General features: G+C 37.1%; 1 protein-coding gene and 1 non-coding gene across 8 annotated transcripts in view; one reads left to right on the top strand and one right to left on the bottom strand.

Moving 5' to 3' along the window:
- The window catches only part of RBMS1 (RNA binding motif single stranded interacting protein 1), a 241,279-nt gene that overhangs the window by 94,054 nt on the left and 129,849 nt on the right, over nt 1-17,376 (bottom strand). For all 7 annotated transcript variants that reach the window (XM_049773358.1, XM_049773354.1, XM_049773357.1 and 4 more), the window contains exon 2: nt 9,015-9,190. In XM_049773358.1, coding sequence (XP_049629315.1) covers nt 9,015-9,190 — 176 coding nt within the window. The remainder of the gene's footprint in view (nt 1-9,014; nt 9,191-17,376) is intronic.
- On the top strand, nt 6,453-6,559 carry LOC126010434 (U6 spliceosomal RNA). The gene has a single exon (XR_007496464.1). It is a non-coding gene; the product is annotated as a U6 spliceosomal RNA (small nuclear RNA).

Genomic DNA, 17,376 nt, shown 5'->3' on the forward strand with positions numbered 1-17,376 from the left:
TGGGATGAATCCTATTTGTTCAAGGTGTCTGAACTTTTTGAAGAATTCTTAAAACAATTCACTAGTGAATCCATCTGAACTGGATTTTTGTTTTGGGGAAGACTTTTAATTCCCCTTCAATTTCCTCAATAGTAATAGCTCTTGCCATTTATTCCTAATCATCTTGGTTCAACCATGAATTTCTCCATTTCTTCTAGGTTCTCTCATTTTGTGGCATAAAAATACTCGAATTGATTTCTGTTAACCCTTTGAATTCCTGTAGTATCTGTTGTAATAATCCACCTTTTTGATTCAGTTTATTAGTGATCTCTCTCTCTCTCTCTCTCTCTCTCTCTCTCTCTCTCTCTCTCTCTCTCTCCCTCCCTTCCTCCCTCCCTCCCTTGAGTACTGCTAATGGTATATTGATCTTTTTAATTTTTTCAAAGAACCATCTGTTGCTTTCATTGATCTTTTGTTCTTTTGGCTTTCAGTTCAATAATTTCTACTCTAACTTTGATCATTTCCTTCTGCCTGCCTGCTTTCAGCTCCTTTACTTGGTCATTTTCCAATTTCTTAAGCAATATCAATTAAGTTACTTATTTAGGCTTTTTCTTCCTTCCTGAGGAATGCTTGCAAAGCTATATTTTTTCCTCTTAATACCGTTTTTTCTGTATCCTACAAATTCTGATAATTTGTGTCCCCATTCTCATTTGTTTCAGGAATCTTTTGGTATCCTTTCTGGGCCACTGGTTGTTTAATTTCAAGGTTGTTTCTCCATTTCTGTTTGTAATTCACTTCTATATTCAGTGCATTATAGTCTTAGAAAATAGTGAATAGAGTTTCTATCCTCTTAATTTTAAGGCGGTATATTTGTGGCCAGCATGTGATCTATCTTGGAAAATGTCCCATGTGCATTAAAGAATGTATATTCAGGGATAAAATGCTATCTATCTATCTATCTATCTATCTATCTATCTATCTATCAAATCTAACTATCTATCTCCTACCTACCAACCAATTCCTTCTGTTCCATTTTTTTCTTCAAAGCCAGTATATTATTAATGAGCTTTAGCCTGGTTGATCTATCAAGAGGTGGCAGAATGGTGTTAAAATCTTCAACTGCTACTGTGTTGCTATTGGTGTCTTTTTTCAAGTCTTATAGTACCTATTCCAAGTATTTTATGCCCCCCTCATTGGGTGCATGTATATTTTGGAGTGTGTACATATCATTATTAAAAATGACTCTGTTTTTTTTTTTTTTAGAGTTTCTGGTTTCTTTTTTAAATAATTTTTGTGACCAAAGTGAATTAAAAATCTTTCACAGTAATATTTTAGGTACATATTGACATTAAATCAGAGGCAAATCCCACCACCAGTGTTGTCCTCCCTCCAACCCAGTTCTTAGCAAGCATCCCATATCCCCTTTTTGCCCCCCGGCCTACTAGTAAAAGTGGTCCCCTCTGTGTCTTGCTTGTTGTAGACTGGGTATTAATTCTGTTGTTGTTGGCTTTGGATTTGGTGTTCAAGTCTGATCATTTTTTAATTTCTATTCAATATTCATATGACTGTTTGGTCCTGGCACCATCCATTATCTCCCCCTCAATTTATGAAACATAACAAGATGATTCGAGTTATGTGGTTCTGTTTAAAGGGGAAAAAAGCAAAAATCAAACAAACAAAAACTGGGGAGTCCATCTCTATAGAAGTCATAAATATCAATTTAAGACAAGAAAGGGAAAAGGAAGAAAAACATAACAAAAAGACAAAAAAAAAAAGACAAAACCAAAAAAACTAGACAAACAAGAAAAAAACAAAACAAACAAAACTACAATGACAAAAATCAAACAAACAAAAAGCACCACAGCAATAAAGACAATAACCAAACAATAACCACAATTGCAAAATAAAAAGAAAAAAAAGAGAAAAATCGCACTTTTTTTTTTTTGCATAGGCACAGAAAATATTGGAGAAATTAGAAAGGGAATTCCCTTGGCCTAAGTGATACAGGGTTTCTCCACCCTTGAAGCATACTGTCATGGGAATAACCACAGCTCTGTACATACTCTTTTTCACTCCTCTAGGTCTTTTTATGGTGCTAGGAAACTTTCCGCTCAGTCATGAATGATAAAATCAGGCCTTTGTAAATAGAGATCTTGGTATTTGCACGTCATAGGATGAAGCCTGAGATAGAGTCTTTCTTTACAGTTCTAGAAGTTCTGTTCCATCACTGTTATTTTAATCAGTCTTCCGTAATAGCTGGTCTTGGTTTTTGCACTGATCCTAGGATGAAGCCTAGTATAGAATCTTTGATTTCGTTTCCAGAAGTTCTACTCAGTTGCAGTTGTCTCAGTCAGACCTCTAAAATTAGAGATCTTAGTTGTTATATAGATCGTAGGCCAAAGCCAAGGCTCGGGTCTTTTTTATTGGTCCCAGGATAAGTTCTTCCCAGTTCTGGTTGTCACAGTAGGTCTTTGTAGTTAGCAATCTTGGTATTTGCACAGATCAAAGGATGATGTATCTTCTTATTTCATCTTATCGTTAGATGATGAGATAAGACAACCTGCTCTTAGATCAAGTTGTTGCCATTTCCTCATTGTCAGGATGTCATATCAAAATTGGCACATGCAGAGGTTGGCACGGTGGCACTAGAGGTAAGGTATCTGCCTTGTAAGCGCTAACCTAGGATGGACAGCAGTTTGATCTCTCGGCGTCCCATATGGTCCCTCAAGCCAGGAACGATTTCTGAGTGCATAGCCAGGAGAAACCCCTGAGCATCAGTGGGTGTAAACACCCCCCAAAAAAAACAAAAGCAAAAAACGAGCACATGGGGCCTAAGTGATGGCACTAGCAATAAGGCATCTGCCTTGCAAGTGCTAACCTAGGACAGACCGTGGTTCGATCCCCCAGCATCCCATATGGTACCCCAAGCTAGGAGCGATTTCTGAACACATTGCCAGGAGTAACCCCTGAGAGTCACCAGATGTGGCCAAAAAAAAAAACCAAAACAAAACAAAACAAAAAAAAACACAAAGCAAACAAACAAAAAACTGGCACATGATGGTGTCAAAGCATTATTAAGAATGTCCCAGATGGAGTTTGGTTTCTGGAGCTGTTGCGGAGAACTGTGTCAGTTCTATGTCTGAGATCCAGGGTTCAGGATTGGATGGTTGCTATCTAATCACATGGACTCTAAGTTGGGAATAAATGACCCTACTTTTTAATAACCTTATTAAGCCTAAATTCTATGGCACCAGATATTAGTATGGCCACCCCAGTCTTTTTAACAGAGCTGTTTGCTTGAAGAACTGTCTTCCAACTTTTGATTCTGTGACTGTGTTTGTTTTGACTATTCAAATTTATTTCCTGCAGGCAGTAAAACGTTGGATTCAATGTTATGATCTGTTTTGCCACTTTGTTTCTCTTAGTTGGTGCATTTATTTCAATGACATTGAGAGATGATTGTTATGGTATTTTGTGTCTTTTTTGGTAGAAGCTTTGGTATGTTTGTAGGGTTTATTTTGCTTTTAAAGTACACTCGTCAGTTCTTTTTTTTTAAGGTTGGTTTCGAATTTGCAAAATTCCTGAGCTGTTGTTTATCCATAAAGCTGTGCATCATTCCTTCAAACCTGTAAGAGAGTCTGGCTGGGTGAAGTAATCTTAGCGATGAGTTCATTCCATTGTATTTTTCACTAAATATCCCACCTTTGCCTTTAGACTTGAAGGGTTGTTTGTGATAAATCTGCTATAAATCTTAAAAATGATCCTTTATATGTAATTTCCTTTTATGTTCTTGATTTTAATATTATATATATATATTTTTTTCTTTTTTTGTTTTTGTTTTTTTTGTTTGTTTGTTTTGTTTTGGCCACATCTGGTAGCACTCAGCTGTTACTCCTGGTTCTGCACTCAGAAATCACACCTGGCTTGGGGGACCATATGGGATGCCACGGTCAAACCTGCATCTGCCCTGGGTGAGCCAGGTGCAATGTCCTATCACTGTGCTACCACTCTGGCGCCTACATATATAGTTTTCATTGATGAGATTAAGATGTGTTATAGGGTATTCTGTTAGTTCCTACTCTGGGGGCATCCAGATGTGAGTACGTAGTCTTCAACTCTGGGAACTTCTCAGCAATGATGTCTTTGACTGTTGCTTCTAGATAGAAGTTTCCTTCCTTATCTGTGTCAACAATGATTTTTATATCATTTCTGTTAAATTTATCCCAAAATTCTATTATTGTCTGTTCATTTATTTGTAAGATTTTTTTTCTATTTTCTGTTCAGTTAAGAGTTTTCTATCTTCTTCTGTTGCCTGGAGGTGTTATGCAGCTCATCTTCTAACTCACTCATTATGTCTTCAGCAACTGTTACTCTTAGTGAGGCCTTCCAGTGAGATTTTTTCATTTTGTTTATCAAATTTTTCAGTTCTATAATTTCTGCTTGAAGTTTTCTCCTTTCTACTCTCATATCCTCTTGAGTCTTATAGTCAGTCAGTCTGTTTCATGGTTTCTTTGAATTCTTGTAACATTCTTCTCTAAAGTCCTTTTCAGAGACTATATAAATTGCTGATACTCACTAGATCTTCAAAATTACCATCACCATTCATTAAGCAGACTGAGGTTCTGTGTTGCTTTCCTTCTGTGATCAAGTTTTTATGTCCTGTATTGTAGCTTATTTACTAGAAGAAATGTGTGGCCAGAGAATGAAGCCCACACGAATCTCAGAGCTTACAGACCTAGGGTGAAAATGATTCTTTAAAGTCACAAAGAGGATCTATCCCACTGCTGGCTTGTTTATCTGCCTTAGTTTCTTGGGACTGTGAGGCTGGGTGGAGCCCAAATGAGAGGCTGGAAGACTCCTTCCCTTTTCCAGGTGCTTCTCTTTCCCTTAGGGCACACTAACTTGGGATGAAAATTGTTCTTTTTGATCACAAAGAAGACTACACTGTTAGTCTGTGTGCCTCAGTTTCTTGAGACTGCATCTCTTTGTGCCTTCTTAAAACATTCAAGTTTTAATTCATACTTCCTAGGCTCCCTCTTAGGCCTCTAAGACACTACTGAATATACTGCATGTGAAATTTCATCCTATAAGATTAAAATTCCTCGCTTCAATGCTGTTCTGTAACTTTTCTTAGAACAACACACTGATTATATTTGCATTATTCTCTCTTAATTATGGCTGATTTCTTATTTATCCTTGCATTTCAAGAGCTGTGTATCGTAGAGTACAGAAAAAGAGGAGAAAATGAAAATATATTGATTATAACCAGGAAAACATGCCAAAAATATTTTGCCAAACACATTATAATAGGCTGTCAGGTCTAGTTCCATATTTATATTAAAGGTGCATTATCCTAAACGTTGAAATGAAGATGAAGTAGCCTAGTGTTGACTGAGATAAATCAAGAGATAAATGAGATAAATTAGAATTTGAGGTAACAGTAAACATTCAAATAGAAAATTCAGAAACAGTGGAGAATAATGAGCTTGTGAGAAAATGTAACTAAAGAGGAACAAGCTAAAAAAAAAAAGGAAACCAAAGAGTCAAGAGTCAGGGTTGACAGATAAATCATAGTGAAAAAGCCAGAGAAATGGAAGAAAAGAAATCAGTGGAGCCTCAGAAAATGGCAAGAAATAATAAGAATTCTCCTTAACTTATCTAGAAAACTCAGCTAAGAAGTTGAGAGACATAAAATAGTAGCACAGTCAAGGAGAATATTTGACTTGATTTTAGGGAACGGAGAGAATTTAGAATGAAGGCCAGGAGGTAAGTCATTAATTCTATTAATCTAATTTCTATAACCCAGACTTATAGGTTAACTAACACACTGATGTAGTCTTCTGAACATGTAACTTTTTAGAAATGAGAAAAAATTAGCAGCAGTCTAGAGCAGTCCGGTGGACAAAACAAGCTTTCCTACACATGTACATCCCTACACAATGTATAGTAAAGTACATTTTCATTAAATATTTTCATTTTTATGGATTTACATTAAGAACTTCTAGAAAATGTTCTACTTTCTGTCCTTGTCCCCTAACATCACCATTACAATGCTCTCCTCCCATGTAATCTATTCTCTTGTCATGTAACATGTCACATAACTGTTGTCACATATAGTTATATAAAGAAGCTTCTATTTAAACAAGTCACAAGTTATTCAGAAGCCTCACAGCATGTAAGACTATACTCTGTGCTTTGAGGTGAGGTTACTTTCCACTTCATTTTACACATATTGTAATATCTGTATATTCTACTCCTTTTTACAGTTCCCGAAATGTTTTTTGTTTTACTCTCCAATTTTCATAATCTTCCTAGCATCCCTTACATTAGATTTTATGCCCTGTGTGAATGGAAACTGTCTAGCTATTGTAAATATTCTCAGGTAGCTTACCCCATCTTTCTTTGAGCTATTCCTCTAATATACCAAAGCCCCTAGGATGCAAATTATTTCTTAATTTAAAAATTGTGGTCCTGTGCTCGCTTCGGCAGCACATATACTAAAATTGGAAAGATACAGAGAAGATTAGCATAGCCCCTGCGCAAGGATGACACGCAAATTCGTGAAGCGTTCCATATTTTTTTTTAAAAAAAAATGTGGTCCCTCTTATAATTTGTCCTCATAAAATCAATGTATTATTATAGTAATATTTTCATTACAATGAAATGTCTTTTTTCTTAGAAAGAAAAAAGGCATTTTTCTTAGATAAAAGATATTCACTCCTATCTTTTTTTGAGCCATTTCAGATACTTTTATTTTCCTTTGGTTTTTGGGCCACACCCATTTGACACGCAGGAGTTACTCCTGGCTATATGCTCAGAAATCGCTCCTGGCTTGGGGGGCCATATGGGATGCCAGGGGATAAAACCGCGGTCAGTCCTACGCTAGCGCTTTCAAGGCAGACACCTTACCTCTAGCGCCACATTTCAGATACTTTTCTAAAATCTCTTAACTATATCCAATAGGCTTTTTATGCTTTAAGCTGAGTTATTTCCTCATAAGATTCTCATAAATTCTTGTTATTTTCAAATTACCAACTAACAATTCATTATTGGCAACAATTAAATACAGAACAGCAATACTCCCCTCACCATCTTTTCCTCCTCAAATCTCAGACACAAAATAATCAGCAAATCAAATCTGGTTCTTAGAAGATGGCCTTTGTTAAATGAAATTAAAGTTTCAGCAGATAATGACAGTCTATATAAAGAAAACTATCAACAAAGCTAAACATCAAGCCTAAATTTTTTGCAAATAATAGGAGTTGATGTCACTGAAAACAGCAAAGAGTAATGTTTACACGGCATAAGAAAATTCACATATACTAAAGACGACAAAAAAGCAGGAATGAATTTTCTATGGGGAAAATGATAAATGCTCTTTTTCCGCAACTAATATATTAGTTATCAATAAATTATGACTTAAACTTTCAAATCTGTATTCACTATATATAAAATAGCATATTACTTAATTTTTGTGGTTATTTAATTCTGACATCCTGATTAAAAACCACTTTACAAGGTTAATTTCTTTCTTTCTTTAGTTCTCTTCCCTTCTTTTACACCTTAAGAATTAGAGGGAAAAACAAACAAACAAACAAACAAAAAAAAAAAAGAATTAGAGGAGAGCTTTTCGTTTTTCTTTTTCCTGCAAAGTTATATTTTTAGCTCCCTGGGCTTTATGGAACTCTACCTACCTGTAATTATGCTGCAAAACAAGAGGATGCCAGTAAAGGCAAGCAGCAGACAAGATAGCAAAGACCTATTTGTGGTCCTGAACAGCTGCTTTAGGTCAGGGTGTGCCTGGCAAAGTTCTCCCTGATTCTGGCCAGTCCTGTCAAATGCCAGTGTTAGACTTGCTTTCAGAATAATTCTGGACACTGAATATTACTTCCCTATTACAAAGGCAAAGGGCTGCAGGGTCCAAGAGTGCTGAATGAAAAAGGTAATATGGGACAAGTACAAGACTATGCCCAAAGAAATGGCCTTCAGAAAGTCCTTCAAAGCCTCATCTGCCACTCCCTCTTTCCCTTCAGGAAGGGCCTGCTCACAAATACTACCCTAGGTCATTTTTAAAAAGAACAAACTTAGCATTTTTAAAATAAGATAAGAATTCTGACTTTTTCCAGGACAATAGAAATGATATGCTATGAATCATGCTTACAAAGAAGAATAATTTTTCAGGGAATAAAAACCATCCCTTCCAGTTATGTAAAAATCCTTTCAAAGACATTATTATTGTCTTTGCATGAATCAAGTATGTTATATGGGTAGGTTTTTATGGCTCAAAGTGATTAGAGGTGTTTTGTCTTTACATAATGAATGCGTTTCTGTCCTCATTACTGTTTCTTGCATGATGGTCAATGGCACTGTAGCAAACCACCATCTAAAAATCAGATTCTAGCCACCAAAAGAACCCATATTTACTAAGAGCCTTTAACATATACACATATTTCTCACAAAACTCAGAAAAGATGGGAATTGAGCAGCTGCTCCCAAAAAGATGAGTGGACAATGCAAACCACAAGAACTATGGTTGCTGGGCTAGACTATGGGTTCTGGGAAGCTGGATTTTAAATTACCCAGCTGGAATTTGAGTTTTCCATACAATTAGAAAAAGGCTTGAAAATATCTTCTTCCAAACATTCTTTCATGTAAGAATGTAACATTCTTACAAATGTTACAGATGAAGTTTCTTTTGTTATGCAATGCATTCTGTCCCCAATCTTCTAGCCTAAAGGTGCTTCCACAAAAATGACCACTTCTCATAAGGACTTAACCATCAATTAAAAACCAATTTTTTATACCTCAGAAGCCAACTTCTACTAAAAAAAATATGCTATGTTTGTTATATATCTATTCTGTTAATGTTAATTTCTCTCTGAAAAAGTACCGAGGACTTAACACTTAGAAACCTTGTCATTCATTGTGTTAATAAAAGGACTCACAGATCTCTCTGGCACTAAATCTCTCTTAGTATCCTTCTATAATATGATCAAGAAAATATTTAGCAGCTAAAAACAAGAGCTGTAACTTACGGTTGACAGAGCTTCACCAGGTCCTGGTCTGTGGTGTTGGGAGGCAGTCCTCGGATATAGAGGTTCGTTTTGCTTAGTTGATCCCATCCTGAGTTGCTACTGCTGCTACTGTTGTTATTACTGCTGGTGGTGCTGGGGCTGGGCGGGGCCATGGGGTGGGCTGGGACCAGAGACTGCTGCAAAACAAAGATGCAAACAAAGCATGAGAGTGCTGGACAGAAGCATCTTTCATTGATTATATAATCTCAAGAAAAAAATAAGACATAATAAGATTAAATACAAATTATGTCAAGCTGTTTTACTGTTTATATATTTTATCTCACATCTTACAAAAATTCTAATTACTTCTATGAGAAAGGCTTTTCTTCCAACATGGAATAATACAGTTTTGTTCAGTAGAATGTTCTATATGTGCACCTTATAGATAAGTAAATTAATGTAACAGTAAATTATTCATAATCTAAGAAACTAAACAATGAACTTTCATGAAAGGATATGATAGTATTTTAATATACAGTAATTTAAAAAATCACTAGATTTTAAAAAGGTTTCAGGATTCTGAAAAACAATTTGATTGAAAGTTGCTGGTAATTTTATTAAGATGACTACCATGAACAGGTTAGTGTTTACGTATAAGAAAGGTAAGAGTTCAATCAAGAAGCTCAAATAAGGAAGACTTCATCTAGTTCCAAGATAGGCACTGGGTTTCATTGAGACATCTGGATGGATTCACAAGCTGCCTGCCTGGTGCTCTAGCTAACCTTGTGAAAAGGAACCCCTTGAGAATGGTGTAGTAGTTGGAAACATTCCCAGAACTCACAGCAACCAACATAATTTTTCTAAAGCCTGCAGCCCAGGGTTCTGTTGGCAGCTACCTAGCAAAGATGACTGAAGATATATTCACACCTATGAATTAATGGAAAGAAACTCTAGTTCCTGTTTGGGGAAGCTTGTGGCTCACTTTAAGATGGAAGGAGACACAAACCCTGGCAAGCTCAGAGTAAGTGAAAAGTATTTATTTCTTCATCTCATGTCTTGTAAATAAGTAGATTAATCCAAGGACATTACTCAAATTAAGCGTTGGAAAATATCAAATGAGAAAATCACTATACATTCCACTAGCATTTCAAAACTCACAGCTTGACACTTCCTGTATTTTTTCCCCTTACAAGTGATCCCCCTAGCCCAAGAAAATCAGGACTGCCTCAATGTATGAACTAGCACCTGGACTGAGCTCTTAGCCTCATGAGTGCCCTGGGCAAGTCTGAAACTCCAGAGCTATGGACCATTTTTTACAGATTTCCCAAATATGGTGTCAAGATCAGCTAAGTACTAGTGGGTTGCACTGAAGTCTGAACTTGAGAGGTCTTGAGGTCTTAAGCTTTCAGATTAGTACTTTTAAGCTATTGAGTAATCTTCTGGGTCCCTTACAACTTACTTTTTAATTTCCACAAATAATAAAATTAGCCATTTCTGAGATATAATTAAATTCCACTTTTAAAAGTTCACAAAGTAAGCCACCTGTGGTACATGTAACCTTGTTTACCTTCACCTCAGCCAATTTCAACTAGTCCCAAGAGATATCTGGGCTTTATAGTCAGATTCTAACCACTCTAGTGCCTTAGTATCCAAGTACACTGGGATGCTTGTAAAACTAGACATGCAGATATTTCTTTCATTCCTAAATACTACAGGTTCTTTGTACTGCCCAAGGCACTTTGCTTAGGTAATCCAAGATGAAACACCACTTTATCTCAAAAGATGTTCTTTTAGCAAGAAGGGTTAACAACAGTCTGTAAAAATAAAAGCGTGACTTGATTCAGGAACATTACTACTGCTTAATCAATGACAAATCGAACGGAAGAGATCATAGCTTATAAAATCTATTTTATTTAGGTTCTTAATAAGAAATTGAAAACCAGGTCTGTTCTCTCATTTCTAGTTTCCTCCAAGAGATAAAACTGTTTTCCAGGCATAAATCTAAGAACAGGGTCCGTCCCATCCCTTACTCTGCCACAGGTGGGACCTCAGGGCCTCAGCTATGCTATGCAAAGGTCTATGCTCTTTCCTCAGAGTCACTCAATATAATGGCTATTTGCTAACTGGTCTCTTCTAATTCTCCCCTTCAGTTAAGAATTGAAGGGCTGGCAGGCCCAGAATGTGCCTCAAATGGTTGAGCACAAGCCTTGTTTATGAAGGTCTTCGGTTTGATCCCAGTGAACCTTGCAGATATGGTCTCTGTAAGAGACACACATAAAACCTAGAAAGTATGACAAAAATCAAATATCTTTACCTTATTACAAGAATTTGATTTATATCCAAGTATCAGGAAGCTTATCCATTACCATACAAGCAGAGGGAACCCCAGACATGCCCAAAGCTGCATTCCTGAGGGTGGGAGTAGCAGCACTGACCTTTTAGGGAAAAGGTTTATTTTGAAATGATTTATATGCAGAGGCCAGAGTGGTGGCGCAGAGGTAGGGTGTTTGCCACATGGTTGACCTAGGACGGACCGCGGTTCGATCACCCGGTGTCCAATATGGTCCCCTAAACCAGGAGTGATTTCTGAGCACAGAGGCAGGAATAACCCCTGAGCGTCACTGGGTATGGCCTAAAAAACGAAAGAAAGAAAGAAAGAAAGAAGGAAGGAAGGAAGGAAGGAAGGAAGGAAGGAAGGAAGGAAGGAAGGAAGGAAGGAAGGAAGGAAGGAAGGAAGGAAGGAAGGAAGGAAGGAAGGAAGGAAGGAAGGAAGGAAGGAAGGAAGGAAGGAAGGAAAAAGGAAAGAAAAGATATGATTTATAAGCAAAAATAGTCAGCATTAATTTACATACTAACTTTTGGCAGAAAGAAGAAGCATGTCTTACATTTCAGAATCCACATTGCTGACAATATATTATTATGAGGGTTTCTTTATTGTAGCAACATAATTCCACTCTAGTAAATAAATGGGGAACATTTAAAACCTGCTTCTCCTCTATTTGCCCTGCTAGGGGCAGGGTGAAAAATCTCCTAGCACTCTGAAACCAGAGGAAAACTGGGCTCACAGATGTACTCTCCCCAAAAGATATACTTGGCACCTGGTAAATACCATGCACAATAATTTCACACTCAAATCCTAATAACCCTCACAAGCAGTTGTAGAAACACAAAGATATCTAATAGGGAGATACACTTGATTATTGATATAGTCAGTTTTTTTCATTTGCAGCAGAAATCTCAAACTTAAGATAGATAAGATCTATTAATAATCATTATCATTCTGTCAAGCACTTTTTATGACTTATTTTACTTAACACAACATGGCAGGTACATCAATGTACCATTTTATAAGATCAAGGAATTGACCCTGAAGAGAAATTAGTAACATACCAAACTTATAAATTTAACAGTAGGTGAAGTTGGAATTTGAACCAAGATTTGCTGGCAACAAAGCCAGAGGCCTAAAACAAATCTCTAAGAGGTGAGTTATAATACCTATATATTCCAAATGAACTATTTGTATTAATTTATCTTTTCTAGGATCATTCTTCTGTACTTAATTACTAAATTCAAGCTTCTCTGAAACATGATACTTAATACCACTGGCTGCTACACAGATAAATATTTAAAGGGGGTGGGAATCAGCTAGCAATTCTTAACCAACCAGGTCACTAGTTTAATGCAAAGGTGGTAGGATGCCAGGCTGCTTGGGCCCTGTGAAGCTGGTGATAGAGGGACCACCAAATGCTAGGGATACCATGTACAATGTGGTATCAGGAATTAAAACTAGATCAGGTCAAGTGAGGCATTAGCCCTAACCACATATATTTTAAGAGAAACCAAAGATACCATTATTATTATTTTGGGCCATACCCACTAGTTCTCAAGGCTTAATCTTTACTCTGTGCTTGGGATTACTCCTGGCAGTGCTCAGGTAGCCATAAGGAGTTATGGGGATTGAAACAATGCCAGTTGCATGCATCGCAAGTACCCTACTTGCTGTACTATCTCTCTGGCCCCTAAGTTATCTTTCAGCTAAAGAGTACATCATTTGTGGTTCTTTTTTAGTTAACATCCAAAAAGTTGGTTTTTCGATTCTAGCAAGTTCTTCAGTAACAAAAGATTATTTCAAACTACTTTGAGCTAAATATTACAGCTACAAATCAAACTAGTATTTCTGTCAGCTTGCCCAAACCAGTCAAGATAAAACCTCACTCGCTGATTGAAACAAAAACACTGACACATATTTAAACACAACTTCAGACTGATCATTTCAAATAAATCACACTTTGTACTTATGTGCCTCATGGTACATGCAGTAAACTTAAAACAACAAAAAGCTCACACAAAGAAAAGCTACATTGCCAAGCCTCATTTTTTTTTATCACTTGTTGTCCTTTTATATTTTGCCACTCAAAACTCATATGGAGGGGCTGGAGAGATAGCACAGTGGTAAGGCATTTGCCTTGACCATGCTGATCCAGGAAGGCCCTGGGTTGGATTCCCAGCATCCCATATGGTCCCCTGAGATTCTGAGTCCAGAGCCAGGAGTAACCCCTGAATGTTCCCAGATGGAGCCCAGAAACAAAGAAACAAAAATATTGTGCTGGTGTGGTAGTGCAGCGGTAGGGCATTTAAGTTGTATGTGGCAGACTCAGGACTGGACCTCTGTTCGATCTCCAGCATCCCATATGGTCTCCCAAGCCAGAACTGAGTGCAGAGCCAGAAGTAACCCCTGAGCGTCATGGGTTTGACCCAAAAACCAAAACAAAACAAAATGAAACAAACAAACAAAAAATTATCTCCTAAGGTACTGTAGGATTTGTAAAGACACTTCATACCTTGGATAAAGCTTATAGCTAATTTACACTTTTTAAAAAAAAATTTAAAAAATATCTTTATTTAAGCACCATGATTACAAACGTGATTGTAGTTGGGTTTCAGTCACAAAAAGAACCCCTCCTCCCCATCACTAGTGCAAAAGGAATTCCACTTAAAGAACTGGGTGGCAGGCTGACCATAGCTCAGTGCTGATACATCCCACAAGAGAAGACTAGCCAATATCAGCCTTCTCTGGTTTAATTTCATTGCTTCATGTCAAGTCAACAAGCTGCCAATCCAGGGGCAAGGAGAACAAGCAAATTTTATGCTTTCCATGGTAACATTTACCTCAGCTAAAAATGAATGTAAGACTAATAGAAAAATTAAGCATAAATAAATAGGTGGCTGTGTTAGCAGACCCTGTGTACTGCCACAGTAGTGGGTGTGGATACCAGCAGGAAGATGACTGTCAGCAACCAGGACTTCCTGTGTGGATAGCATTCAGGGAAGACTTCCTGCATAGACAATCCTATACCCCCATCCTGCCAGGAAGTTCTACTGGCCTTCTAAGCTAAAATACACACCAACAACAGGCACAGGTTACTGTTTGCTTCTCTGTCATTACACTTATGTCTCCTCTACCAAAGCTACACTAAGTATATATACTCTTACAAATGGAAGTCTGAAGGAATTTTTTTAAAGGGCAACATTATGTTTGAAATAAAATATCAGCAATTACGCAAAGTTATAGATTTCTATTTTGCAAAAGCATTAAAAAAATGACCAAAGACTTGTCATTATGAACTATATTGTCTTTCATTCCTAATAGTAATAGGTTAGAAATTAGTGCCCTCACTATTCTTACTGAAGTTTTGCTACTTCCAATTCTCTTTATCATACCTAAAATTTGTTGAAGGAAAAGGAAATTTAGGACTTACTTATTTTTTTGTTCTCTACAGTAATTATCCTTACAGAATAAAAAAAAAGTTTATAAATCAGAACCTTTAGGAGCCGGAGCAGTGGTACAAGCAGTAGGGCATCTGCCTCGCACAAGTTAACCAAGGGCAAACCACAGTTCAATCCCCCAGCATCCCATATGGTCCCCCAAGCAGGAGCGATTTCTGAGCGCAGAGCCAGGAATAACCCCTGAATGTCACAGGGTATGGCCCAAACCCCCTCCCCCCCCCAAAAATCAGAACTTTATCTCCCCCAACTTTCTGTCCCTACTGACTAACACACACACACACACAAAATGCAAGAATTTTTACAGCTTAAGAAGTCAACTCTTATCTTTACGCACAGGCATTACCAGTACACATAACCATTACCAGTACTACTGAAAGCATAGACAAGATACAGAATACTATTACTTTCATCTGAAAATAGAAATATCAAGGCTGGCATGTACAGAGAATGCTGTAAAAGAATGCTACACTAAATCCATATGCTGGTTCCTCTTTATAAGCTTTCAAGATTAAGAAAAAGTCAATCTTAAATTTAAGCAGATTATCTGAGAGGAGGAAGGGGAAAGTATCTAAATGGGCCAATTTCATCCAGGATAAGATACTTTGTTTCTCTCTCTCTTTTTTTTTAATTTTTTATTTTATTTTCCTAAACATCAGAGTGCCTCAAAAAGGTCTAGAATAGGAGCTGAGAAAGATAAAGCTCCTGGCAGAAGAAGCTTGGAAAGTACACACAGCTGAGATGTGGGGGCTGAATTGGAGAGAAGAAACTGGCCAGGAAATAGATACATTCCTGGTAAGGCCATGATGTTACAGAACAGCACCTATGTTCATGAAATACAGCAGCACCCTGATACGCTGATATACAATGTGGGGAGCAGGGCAAATGGGCAACAATCAAACCTATTTGCTCCTAAGATATTAAGCTTTAAATCACACAACTAGCTAGAATGTACTGGTTCTCACATCATCACTGTCCCTGACTTGGAAACAAGCTTTGTTGACTCCCAGTTTACAAAACTGAGCCAGACCTAATTCCTAATTTTTTATTGAATTAAGTAATTAATTAAGACTTAATATTAGTTATTTAAATAAAGCCTAAACTTAAAATCAGAAAGTAGGCTTCACAATTAATATTCTCCAAGATAATTGTATGTCAAATTACGATCTTTACATAGAAATTTCTTTACATAAAGTCTAAGAATACATCATTGTTTACTTCAGTTAAAGTAATAAAACGTGTATTGAGTAATAAGTATCTGTTGGATACATCACTGGCTAAACAGATGGAGATCATAGTGAGAAGTGAGAAAAAAAAAACAGGCTAGATATATAGGATAAAGGCAAAAGCACTTGCCTTGCATGTGGCTAGCTCAGCTTTGATCACTGGCATCCCATTTAGTCACCCGAGCAGCACCAAAAGTTATCTCTGAGCACAAATGCAGAAATAGTCCCTAAGCACTGAGGGTGAGAGAGGGAGAAAGAGAAAGAAAGAAAAAAGAGAGAGAAAACTTAAATAAAGAGTAAATTCTGAAATTAAGGCAGCTTGGAAAACCTTTCTCTGGTAGAGGTCATAGTAGTGAAGAAAGAGCTGTAGGGACCAGAGAGAGTATACAACTTCTAGGGTACTTGCCTTGCACACAGTTGACCTGGATTTGATCCCCACCACCCTATGCTATCCACAGAAATCCATCAGAACTGATTCTGTACCACAAACTCAGAATGCTAAATGACCAATGGGTGTGGCCCAAAAACTTAAAAAGAAGTGAATAGATATTGAAAATCCAAGGTAGAGGAGATCGAAAACATTTTCAGTGGCAGAAAATACCTGTCTGCAAGTGTGAGGCAGGAATTTGACATTTGGAACTGCCTACCAATGCCGAGCATGATCCCTACAACTCTACTTTTAGGGATCCCAATGTCACAGTACAATGTGTGATCTTAGGTGCAAAGGTAGCTGTGTTATAAGCCTTTCAACAAAATGATGCACAAGCACTACTGTCAGGAGTGTGATCCCCTGTTAAGTATGAGTGTGCGCACCAGAGACTACAATGAGCACTACAATCAGAATGTGTGATGACAAATAACAGTGTGAAGCACATGTGAAGGAGGCAAAACTTGGTATGCAACTCTGGTAGATTTCCATCAACAAATGTGTATGCTATTACCAGTCACTGTAACAAAAACCAAACGGAAATGAAGAAACAAATTTTAAAAAGTGAAGAATATATTTTTAAAATCCATGGTAGAAAACATACCTTAGATGTAATCTTATCTCTGAAATAAAAATTTTGTTCTTCAAAACAATATTAGGGGAAAGAGAGATAGTACAGCTGAGAGAGTACAGCCTATTTTGCATGTGATTGACCTAGGTTCAATCCCCAGCACCTAATATAGTTCCATGAGTGTCAGGAGTGTTTCCTGTGTGTAGAATCAGGAGTAACCCTAAGCTTTACTGGGTGTGACCCTGAAACAAACAAGCAAAAGACCCACAAAACTGTAGTCCCATTTAAATATTCTAATCACATTTATAAAGGTAAGGAGTCTAAAAAAAAAAAACCAACATAACTTTAACCCTACCCAATAGTCAAATAATCTTT

Source organism: Suncus etruscus, chromosome 5, assembly GCF_024139225.1.
Source record: "Suncus etruscus isolate mSunEtr1 chromosome 5, mSunEtr1.pri.cur, whole genome shotgun sequence".
Classification (NCBI taxonomy): domain Eukaryota; kingdom Metazoa; phylum Chordata; class Mammalia; order Eulipotyphla; family Soricidae; genus Suncus; species Suncus etruscus.